Source organism: Schistocerca nitens, unplaced genomic scaffold (assembly GCF_023898315.1).
Source record: "Schistocerca nitens isolate TAMUIC-IGC-003100 unplaced genomic scaffold, iqSchNite1.1 HiC_scaffold_380, whole genome shotgun sequence".
In the NCBI taxonomy this organism is placed as follows: Eukaryota; Metazoa; Arthropoda; class Insecta; order Orthoptera; family Acrididae; genus Schistocerca; species Schistocerca nitens.
The window spans coordinates 1,427,277-1,439,205 of NW_026045914.1; the positions used below are offsets into that span (position 1 = coordinate 1,427,277).

The 11,929-nt window shown below is 50.0% G+C and overlaps 1 protein-coding gene across 1 annotated transcript; it reads right to left on the reverse strand.

Moving 5' to 3' along the window:
- Positions 1–3,561: 3,561 nt before the first annotated feature.
- Positions 3,562–10,433, reverse strand: LOC126230339 (uncharacterized). Its single transcript, XM_049942397.1, has 3 exons — positions 10,325–10,433; positions 4,411–4,546; positions 3,562–4,246 (listed from the first exon to the last, which is right to left on the reverse strand). Exons 1-3 carry the CDS (start codon positions 10,431–10,433, stop codon positions 3,562–3,564), a joined length of 930 nt encoding a protein of 309 aa, XP_049798354.1.
- Positions 10,434–11,929: the final 1,496 nt, after the last annotated feature.

Sequence of the window (11,929 nt, forward strand, 5' to 3'; positions counted from 1 at the left end):
GAACAAGCGTCAAATCCAGGAGAGAAGAACCAATATGGCAATTCTAAGGACAACCGCCCAAAATGGCGGAAGATTAGTCGAGCCGGTGAGACAAATGAACTGTCATACATCAAGAAAATAGAACAATATATCATTCCGCACATTCCGACAGAGGGAACAGTGGAATGGGAAGTACATAATCATGGCAGGAGAGAAATATGTAATTTGGTAAAGGCGGTCCGTAGAGGGACATCTAAAAATCGGGCATAATTGGAAACACACTGCGGATTACGTTGCTCCCGTCCATAGTAGTCCCAAAGATACGTCAAAAACTGCAAGCGATCCATGAGTCGGCGAGTGAAAATCGCATGTGCTGCATGCGCGGCGATCCACACGGTAGCGTTTCTCTTGGTGGCAGGATACGGCCGCCAGTCGGGAACCAGGATATACAAAGGTTGTATGGCACTCGGGGTAGTCCTATTGATCAACGACAACATCTCACGGGTGGCAACCCATACCTCTTGAAACTGGGGGCACACAAAACGGTGTTCGATCGTGTCCTCAGCCGCGCACCGCCCACAGAGGCCACTCGGGAGGAGATTGATGGCGTGGAGTTTCGCATTCGTGGCAACGGTGCGATTCACAACTTTATACCAGGTGTCCCGAACATCTGATGTCAACAATTTACTGGAAATGTTGGACCACACCGTCCACCAATCGTATTGCGGCAGCCGCAACTCCCATTTGTTAGTCGGCGGAGTTCCGCGGAGGGCCTCTGCGATCGCGCTGACGCTACCCCTGCGCCGGTCGTCACCTATCAGATAGCTAGTGTGGAGGAAGTACTGGCGAACGAAATTCAATTTGTACGGGATAGCCTGGACAGAGACTGGCGCTCGGAGAGAAGCAGGGCGGTAAAGGTCGAAGAGTACCGACGTGGGGCCAAGCCCCACATTGGCTATGACACAGTTAGTTCGGTGGAGCAAAAGGGCAGCACACTTGGAAGGAAAATCGACCATACCGAGGCCGCCTCTGTCCGGCGGGAGCGTACAAATATTGTAGGCGACTTTAAAGATTTCGCCTCGCCAGACCAGCCAAGAAACAGCATGCTTGATGGCCCGTTCGATCTCCTTCGGCACCGGCAAAACTTGAGCCAAGTACCAGGCCTTGGCCAACATCTGGGTATTAACAACCGAAACTCTATCCAGCAAAGACAAATTTCGTTTGGCGGCAGCCTGAGTCGCCGCTCGAACAGAATATAACACCGAGCGCCAGTTTAACACCGCCATCTGTTGTACATTGGCAGTCATCTGGATCCCGAGAATCTTATGTTGCAACTTGACGGTATACCAATCACGACGGACAGCCCTAATGGTCGCAGTAAGCGGCAGTAAAATGGACTTACGGGGGTTCAAAACCGCACCCGATGCCGTTTCAAATTGGTGAAGAATGAGGCGGAGCGAATCAATATCGTCGGGACGTTGGATAAAAACTCCCAAGTCATCCGCATACGCCCGACAGACAAGCGAACCCGTACCAAACGGGGCACCGTGGCAAACATTCGTTAGTTTACGGAGTAGAGGATCCAACGCTAAAACGAATAATCCCATGGAAAGCGGGCACCCTTGGCGGACGGATCGGTTCATCCTGAGGACATCACCGGCCTGGCCACGAAAAAGGATTCTGGAAGTAGCCGATTTCAGAAGGTTAGATATCACATGCGTGAATTTTAAACCAAATCCAAACTTAGACATGACCCGCCGCAAGTACTCGTGACTGATTCTATCAAACGCATTATGAAAATCAATGGAAAGTATCGCAGCCCGGCCGCCACGGCGTGACGAGGCAGAAGCGATACACTCACGGTACGCGAGGACAGCATCAAATATATTCCGTCGAGGTACGGCCCACGATTGAGAAGGACTAATGACGGTCTTCAACGCCGGCCGCAAACGGTGTGAAAAGCAGCGTGCTATGATTTTATAATCGGCGTTTAATAGAGTAATCGGCCGTAAAGTCACCGCACTTGGGATGCCAGTTGTTTTCGGGATGAGGACGATGAGACCCTCTAAAAATTCTTCCGGCACATCGAGACCATTATGTATTTCATTAACCATGGCAACGAAAGTGTCAGTTAAAAGACCGGAAAATTTCACATAAAATTCCACAGGGATTCCGTCATTGCCAGGGGCCTTTCCCTTCGGGCTAGCCTTAACGGCGGCAGAAACATCAGCAGCTGTAAAACGCTCATTTAAAAGAAGTCTATCCTGACGCGTTAAAATGGGAGGCAGGTCGTGTAAAAACATCTGCAAGGAGGCGTCATGCAAAGGTTGAGATTGAAAGAGGTTAGAGTAGTGATCGTAAATTTCGTCCTGAATCACCCGACGATCTGAAGTCCTAAGACCGTCACGCGTTATCCAGTCCGTGAATAAAAGTTTTTCACGCCGCAGACGGGCTCGTCGTAAATGATACAATGAAAGTGGTTCTTCCAAAGTGGGATCGAAAGACCTGCTACGGACAACAGAGCCCCGCGCCTTCCGATGCAGATGGTTTAAAATCTTCGTCTTAATTTTCCGTAACGTGGGAAGGAGTTCAGGACGGTCGGTAACCCGAGTAATTAAATCCTGTAAACAATCGCGATAAAAACCGACCGTCATCATTTCCCAATGGGCCTTGTCACGACAATAATTAATGAGCAGAGTACGAAGAGCCGGTTTAGCGTGACGGAGCCACCAAACGACAGTAGAACACGCCTGTGAGCGGCTCTGAAGAACTTGGCGCCACAACAAATGCACCTGTTCGACAAGACTGACGTCATCCAAAACACTAACATTGAATTTCCAATAGGATCGCGTACGTTCCGGGCGAACAGACGAGACATTAAAAGGACACAAATAACCACAATGATCCGAAAAAGCGACGGGAGCAACTTCTGCCTGCAAGATTTGAGCAGTGAGGTCCGGCGAGATATAAATTCTGTCCAATCTACTATGCCCAGTAGGATAAAAATAAGTAAAACCTGTAGCAGTCGGACTAAAACGAAGCCACGTGTCCTCAAGTTTAAAAGTGTCAACTAAAGTTTGCAGTGCAAGACACTTATTCGCCGTCGGCTCCTGGTCGGTATCACGCAAGACACAATTAAAATCACCACCTAAGATGATCCGTCGGTGGTTTCGATGGAAGAGCTGACATAAATCATGATTTAAAAAAGTATCCCTCAGACGTTTATTGTCAGTTCCAGAGGGGGCGTACAAGTTAACAAAAAATATGTCGCAGATAACACATGCCAAACCTCGTCCATTTGGTAAAAATTCTACGTGTTTATACTCTAAACCGGGCGTGATTAAAATAGCCGTACCAAAGGACGCTTCCGGATCAATATTAAGAATAACATTATAGGCAGTAAGATGCGGGACAACGTCAGCTGTAAGTTCTTGAAGGAAAACCACATCGCAACGAGCAGATTGCAAAAAGTGTAAAAGGGCGTCAATTTTACGGACACTGCGGATTTTATTGACATTAAGTGTGAGGACGCGTAACTGGTGAAATGCACGCGTCAGGGTGGACTCTTTAACTTAAGCGGAACTAGAAAAAATGATCTTCCTCCACATCCTCAGACCACTGCATGGTGTCCGAAGGAGGAGGTGCGGCGTCCGGGACGGCCCGGGAAGCGGGGGTGGCGGGCACCGACACAGGTGGACCGTGCACGAAAGGTGCGTCGCGACGCTCTTGGACCAAGGAGTCCGTGAGTCCCTCAACGGCCTGTTCGAAGGAAACGCCGGCGCCCTCAGTGGGCGCCGTTTTCGAACGTTTATTAGACCGCCTACGCTTCGGTTTTGGATCGGCAGGGGCGGACTGGGTGGAAACTTGGGACACCTCACTTTCGGCGCTGCTAGCATCCGCCTCGCCGGAAGTGGACGGGCCCGGTTGTGACTGCAATTTCCGCTTGTCTGTCGGCGGGGCGCGGACGGAAATCGGCCGGGGGGACTCGACCAACATTTCAGAAGACTCCCCAACAGGCACGTCCGGAACACTGACGGCTGACAAATCAGCAGTACTGACCTCGCGAGGGGTGCGTTCGGCAGGTAAACTTTGTTCCGACACAACCGGGGGCACGACAACTGTCGGCGGAGTCACATTATCGGACACAGGTGCCACAGCCGCAGGAGGTGCAGAAGCCTGTCGGTCGGGCGGCGCGTGCGAGGGGGGTCCAACCAACGCGCCTGCATACGTGGTGTTGTCAACAGCTTCGCGCGGCAGCTGCGCCGGCCTGCGTAAAGTGCAGGTTTGTCGCAAATGATCTGTTTTGCCACACACGGAGCACGTCTGCGGCTGCCCACTATAGCTGACGAAAGCTCGCGTGCCAGCAATGATCAGATACGACGGTATATGTTTCTTCAAATCTACACGTACCCTCCGAACACCACTCAGAACCCGGTACCTAAAACCTGCAGGCCACCATCATTCTCCACACTAAGAACTGTGCCAAATTCGCCAAGTTTACGAGCAATGGCCTCATTGGGGCATTCAAAAGGAACATTATAAACCTTCACATTTCGAATGCCGAAGCCTGCCGGCAGTATCAAAACGTCAGACAAAGCACCGTCCACGTGCTTAAATTTCTTAACGCCACCACTTTCGGTAACGAGTTTGTCGACAAAATCCACGGTCGGAAGTTTCAAAAAGACAGAGTTTTGAATAAAATCAAGCTGGATGCCGACCAAATCAGATTCGGGAATACGCAATTCGGAAAATACCCATTCGTCAACATCAAAAGGCGACGGTCTAGCCGCGTTCCTATCAAAAACACACTGTACTGAGTTATCACGATTCATAATAATGCGTCAATAAACTTACAGTAACTAGTAGAGAAAGAGAACGCTGCGAGGCGCAGCACCAAACACGCGACGAAGACACCGCCTGCAGCACACGAAGGTGGCAACAGGCAAGAGCCTAACACACGTCCGGGCTGGTGCGCGGCCGACCGGCGTATGGCCTGTGCGGGGTGTGGCAGTGTCGTGCTAGAGGGCGCCACTGGTAGCGATGTGAGCTGCCTCGCCTCGCCTCGCCTCGCCTCACACCGGGTGTTTGCGTAGTTTGCAGTGCATTCGCACCATTCCTGTCCTGGTCCCTGTCCCCGTCCCGACTTGTCCCGACTTCGCTCGACTGCCGATCGCTGCCGCTCGGGTCGTGGTCCATATGACGGCGCAAGCACGACAAACGTCTGCGGGACTAGACGACGCGACTCAGGAATAAATTTATGATTACAAATCAAATTTGGAACTGTACAGCGCTGCACAACAATAGGCACTGACGCATTTCAGGGCTCACCTGCAGATTTGTACTGTTTTGTCGTTTTCAAAGGCTTCCCGGAAAACTTCGTTAGCACATTCTCCCTCAAACTGAGGTAATTACCGCATTATCGTACCGTTGCATTAGTTTAAAATGCTTAAGAAAGCATCTTTGTCACAACAGAAAGGTAGTATGAGACGACTGCTGGCGGGGTGGCGACTTAAAAAAGGAAAAAATGCATGGGAGCCAACAGTACCGTTTTTTATTGGTTCCTTTTTATTTTTATTTTTATTTATTTATTTTTTTTGTTTTCGTACCATTACAGTAGTTTAAAATGCTTAAGGAAACGTCTTTGTCATAACAGTAGTGAAAAGAGGGCTGGCAGGAGAAGCGACATAAAAAGGAAAAAAAAAGAAGGGGAGCCAACAGCACCTTTTTTTATTTTTTTTATTTTTTTAGGGTAGTATGGAAAGAGGGCTGGCAGGAGTAGCGATATAAAAATAAAAAAAAGAAGGGGAGCAAACAGCACCTTTTTTTATTTTATTTTTTTTGAACTGTGGTATGGAAAGAGGGCGGTATATAAAAAAAGTAAATGAAGGGGAGCCAACAGCACTTTTTTTTTTTTCCAAATAGTGCCTTCATCGGCGAGGTGTGCCGGCGCGAATAAGTGTTGTGGGCTTCCACTACAAGAAGCAGAAAAGAATGTGCATCCGCCAATACAAGAAAAGAAACGCAAGGGAATCCGCCTTCCAAGCGTTGTCCAAATAATAGAAATAAAATTGGCCACTGGTCGCCGTTGCAGCTTGCTGTGATAGTGATCCACAGCAACGACAACCCGCCAAAGCAACAGTCACGTGGCATCCGCCAGAAGAAAGTAAAACCACCGGAAATAAATGAAAGTCCAAAAAAAAAAAAAATATCGCCGCTAATGATCGACGGATACTACATGGAGAATAAAACAAAACGTCAACGCACAGGAATAGGAAGGAGCCCTACAAGCAGACACACACTAACGGTAAGAAAATGATCACCGCGACACTGTCCTCTCAGTCGTCGCGAGAAAAGAAGAAATAACATGGAAGAAAAAAAAGATAAACACAATGTAAAGCAAACAGAAAAAGGCTTGGACGGACAAAACAACATGCACATAACTGTAGGTCATGTGTACGGTTTCGGTAATGTACGGTCAATATAAACACAACTTTACCAGGTCACAAAATCATTATCCAAGAAAGAAAGTCCGTTGGTAAGCAGGGGTTCGTCATAACACTTCAACAGGAATATGAACAGTAGTATCAGACAGGAAAAGTAACAATGTCAAGATTGGGTATGTAGTCTTATAAGGTAAGTGACAATTTAGTGAATACATGAGCTAAGGCAACGTGCAAAAAATTGGCGAAAGTCGAGGGATAAGCCGTTCGACCGAGAGTCAGACGATGTTCCGCCCACAGGTAAGACAGAAAGTCGACGGCATCAGTCATCTTCAGGGCGAAAATACAAAAAACCGTGTGTCCCAAAATCCAAAGAGTGGCATACCGTTTGGTGGTCGGATAGGCTGCGCACTGAGGCACGAGGGCGTCCAAGGCTGTCACCTGCCGCCTGTCCACTCTGTTGATTAGACGCACCATGTCACACGCAATATCCCAAACAACACGCAACTTCCGACACTCGAATCGGTGTTCGATGGTGTCCTCCTCAGGACACGCATCGCATACTCCCGAAGCAATCAGATCGATGGAGTGCAGCTTAGCATTAGTCGGAAATGTGCGGTTGACCACTTTATACCATGTTGCGTGAACGTTGGCCGGAATAACGGCGGCGGCAAGGTTCCGCCACACCATCCTCCAGTCATACTGAGGTAGCCGATACTCCCATTTATTCTTGCTCGGCGACCCCGAAGAGCGCGCACAATGTCACCGACACTGCACGCACGGACATCACCGAGCACCAGATAGCTGTTATGCACATAATACCGGCGTACGAAGTTCAACGTGTACGGAATTTGACTGACCGAGACCGGAGCAATCACCGATGGTGGGCGATATGCATGGAACAAGGCAGCCGTCGGACTGCTCGGCCCCTTGTCAAGCACCACGGAAGTCCGCTTCACGAAGAGCGCCGCACATTTGTTGCGAAAATCAACGAAACCCAGCCCCCCCTCCGTCAAACCCAAGGTGCAGGTTGCCAGGGAGACCTTAAAAATGTCACCCTTCCACAGCAACCAATAGACCGCCTGTTGAATGGCCCGTTCCAGTTGTTTCGGCACAGGCAGGACTTGTGCCAGATACCATGCTTTGGCCAAAATCTGGGTGTTGATAAGAGCCACCCGTTGACGAAGCGCCAAATTCCGAGAGGAGTACAGTTTCGCAACGGCCCGAACCTTGTACAGCGTGGACCGCCAATTAAGAGCTTCCATGCGCTGTGTATTGTCAGTCAGAATGACACCGAGAACAGTCTGTCGTTGCTTTACACAAAACCAGTCGCGTCGAACAGTACGCAGTCGAGGTGTAAGAGGGAGCAAAACAGTTTTCCGAGGATTAACGATAGCCCCCGTTGCCCTCTCAAACCGCTGCAGAACACCATGCAATCTGTCAATGTCCTCTGGCTGATCGAGGAACACGCCTAGGTCGTCGGCATACGCTCTACAGACCAGCTGATCGTCACCAATGCGAATGCCCCGGCATTCCTGGGCGATACAGCGGAGGAGCGGATCCAACGCCAAAGCAAAGAGCGACATTGACAAGGGGCAGCCCTGACGTACTGAACGACTAATAGGGATGACACGACTGGGAGTTCCGTTGATTACAACCCGTGACGTGGCATTCCTCAAAAGATTGTGCACCATCGTCGTCGTTTTAGTGCCAAATCCAAAACCGACCAAGACCTGCCGCAGATAGGTGTGACTAATCCGATCGAAGGCGTTTTTAAAGTCGACCAGCATTATCGCAGCCGTCCGGAGCCTGTGACTTTTAACATATCCGATACAATCCCGGTACGCCAGAACAGCATCGAAAATGTTACGGTCCCTGACAGCGCAAGTCTGATGTGCACTCACCACCTTCGGCATAATGTTCGTCAACCTGTGCGTGATACACCGTGCTATAATTTTATAGTCGGCGTTCAGCAAGGTTATGGGACGAACATTGTCGAGATTTGGTATGGCGGTCGATTTTGGGACGAGTGCAATGCGCCCCTCGGAGAATTCCGCAGGAATAGCAACGCCGTTATGGACCTCATTCATAATGGCAATTAAAACATCACTTAAAAGACTGAAAATTTTTAAATAAAACTCTGCGGGAATCCCGTCCAGTCCAGGGGACCTGCCCCGAGGACTCCGTTTCACAGCTGTATCTAGGTCATCAAAGGTAAAAGGTTCATTTAAAGTGGCTCTATCCTGTCGCGTTGCCACACGTGGGACCCTCCGCAAAAAATCGCGCAGCGCCGCGGCGTCGACGTCCACCTGTCGAAAGAGCGTCTCAAAGTGCCCGTGAACTTCCCACTCAATGGCCGCACCATCGGAAGTGGACGTGCCATCCTGCTGGGTCCATTTACGGATAGCCATCCGCTCGCGCCGCCGGCGCTCCCTGCTCAGGTGGTACAGAGAGAGCGGTTCCACTTCCACGTCACCCATCGGTTGGCTCCGCGCAATAGTCCCAACACCCTTCCGACGAAGGTCATCGAGGAGCTTGGCTTTGAATTGATTAAGAATAGGAAGCAACTCAGGTGACGTCGTGACTCGCTGAGCAAGATCCTTTAAACAGTCCTGGTAAAAACGTGCCGTCGACCGACGCCAATGCGCCGCATCGCGGCTAAAATCGATTAAAAAACGCCGAATAGCCGGCTTGGCGACCGCCACCCACCAGCCGATAGTACTGCCGTCATCGCCTTTATCACGCAAGAGCTTGCGCCACAACGCAGTAAACTGAGACGTAAGAGTGACATCGTCCAAACGGCTACAATTAAATTTCCAAATAGTGTTGCGCCGAGTAGGGCACGCACGCTGCAGGAGGAGTTGACACATATAACCGCAATGGTCTGAAAAAATAACCGGCAACACGTCCGCCTTCTGGACGTGGGCGGCGAACGGCGAAGACACACAGATCCTGTCTAATCTACTGTGACCGGTGGCGTAAAAGTGGGTGAAATGCGTCTTGTCCGGATTCAGCACACGCCACGTGTCCCGGAGCCGAAAGCTGTCAACCAATGTTCGCAATTCCTGGCACCAGTTGGGACGCGGCGCCTGATCACGACCATCAGTCACAGCATTAAAATCACCACCGATCACTAAGTCGGTATGATTATGATGGAGAAGGGGACAGAGATTCCGACCATAAAATTTATTCCTCGCCGGTTTGTCACCGGCATGAGCGTACACATTAACAAAGGCAAGACCATTAACGGTACATGCTATAGCGCGGCCATTTGGCAATATTTCAATATTGCTAACATCAAAATCAGGACGGATTAAGATAGCAGTACCAGTCTGTTCGTCGGACATTATATTATCAACTGGTTCAACTGGCTCTGAGCACTATGGGACTCAACTACTGTGGTCATAAGTCCCCTAGAACTTAGAACTACTTAAACCTAACTAACCTAAGGACATCACACACATCCATGCCCGAGGCAGGATTCGAACCTGCAACCGTAGCGGTCGTGCGGTTCCAGACTGTAGCGCCTTTAACCGCTCGGCCACTTCGGCCGGCATTATATTATCAACGACAGTAAAATCAGAAGTGTCAAGTAAAAACAACAGAGCCTGACGCGTAACTTCCTGTAAAAATGCCACATGACAGTGGGAGTCATGTAAAAATGTGAGCAAAACCGACAACTTGTGCGGATTACTCAACTTGTTAACATTGATAGTTAAAATATTCCACGAACAACGCTCAGGCTCCATACACAATTAAAATACACAAGCACTAAAAACTCCTTTCGTTAAAAACAGACAGCAACATGGACGGAATTTCAGCCACCAAAAACGATAAAATGTTCTCTAAAAGACGGATGTAAGTCAACTGGATGATGGGACAACAAAGAAATCACGAAGTCTCACCGCCTTCCACATCCGCCGCCCACTCAGTGGAGTACACGGGAGTGGGGGTGGACGCGGTTCCAGAATCTGCGCCACCGGAAGCTACCGACAGAGGAGCAACGACGGGCATCTCCACGTCGGGAGAAGAAGCCGGCACTCGCTCGGCGGCAGAGGGACAGACACGACGCTCCGTGGGTGTCTTCAGCCTTCCGTTTCGTCGGCAATTCCTGCGACTCCACGGCATCACTGACAAAACGGTACCGTACGGCCGCAAATAACGTCAAATGGTATCATTACGTATTTCAAAGGGCAAGTTAAAGATGCGAATTTGCCTAACGCCAAAGCCGGCGTGCGACACAGTCACATTACTAATTTTACCGTCAAGATGTCGAAATTTACGCACATCTTCATTGACAGACAACAGTATCACACATGTCAGGAGATCACAATTTTACAAACACTGAATTAAGGAACGTATCAAACTGTATGCCAAGAACGTCATCATGCCGTAACATCAAGTCCTCTAGTATCCAACGGTGAATCTCAAAGGCCGAAGGTTTATCAACTGAACGATCAAATTCACATTGTACGTTATTCTGTCGTTCCTCACTATCATCGTAAATCATTTCCATTACTTACAGTCAGGGATAAATACAAGCCACAAGCAGAGAAAGCAGCCTACACGCGAGGCGGCGCCGGCCCAGTCGCACGAGGAAAACATTGCACGCCAGGCACCGAGGTGTTGCCAGGCGGGCAGCCAGCCAAGTACTAGCCGGGCCCGATGTTGCTTAACTTTGTTGATGGGACGAGAACCGGTGTATACAACATGGTATGGCAGTTGGCGTAAATATACTGTAGGCGCAAGGCAGAATTCGCATTCGGCTCTTCTCCCAACACACAAAATGTTAGTTTTCGGCCGCATTTGACGAAAGCACCTCCTTCCACAACAGCGAGTTCCTCGAGGACGGCGCGGAGTGCGCGCCCGACGCCCCAGCAGAACGATTGCCGAATTGGCGAGCGCGCCGTCGCGTGTGTGAGACGCACAGCTGCTAGTTGCACCTCCTGTCATTCGCTTGTCCCGTGCAACCTTCGACACTCGCGGAAGACGCATCTCGTCCCTGGTGTCCAGCGGGGGGCTGGCGCGCGGCCGACCGGCGTATGGTCTGTGCGGGGTGTGGCAGTGTCGTGCTGGAGGGCGCCACTGGTAGCGATGTGAGCTGCCTCGCCTCACACCGGGTGTCTGCGTAGTTTGCAGTGCATTCGCACCTTGCCTATCCCTGTCCCCGTCCCGACTTGTCCCGACTTCGCTCGACTGCCGATCGCTGCCGCTCGGGTCGTGGTCCATATGACGGCGCAAGCACGACAAACGTCTGCGGGACTAGACGACGCGACTAAGGAATAAATTTATGATTACAAATCAAATTTGGAACTGTACAGTGCAGCACAATAGGCGCTGACGCATTTCAGGGCAGATTCGTACTGTTTTATCGTTTTCAAAGACTTCCCAACAAACTTCGTTAGCACATTCTCCCTCAAACTGATTTAATTACGGCATTATCGTACCGTTGCATTATTTTAAAATGCTTAAGAAAGCATCTTTGTCATAACAGAAAGGTAGTATGAAAC

What these genes read in the sequence shown, in the direction of transcription:
- LOC126230339 (XM_049942397.1), bottom strand. Translation starts at nt 10,433, where the DNA reads ATGCCCGTCGTTGCTCCTCTGTCGGTAGCTTCCGGTGGCGCAGATTCT. An exon ending in GGCGGCGGATGTGGAAGGCG is followed by an intron (nt 4,547 to 10,324) that starts GTGAGACTTCGT and finishes TACTGCCGGCAG; the next exon opens with GCTTCGGCATTCGAAATGTG. An exon ending in CTGCAGGTTTTAGGTACCGG is followed by an intron (nt 4,247 to 4,410) that starts GTTCTGAGTGGT and finishes CACTTTACGCAG; the next exon opens with GCCGGCGCAGCTGCCGCGCG.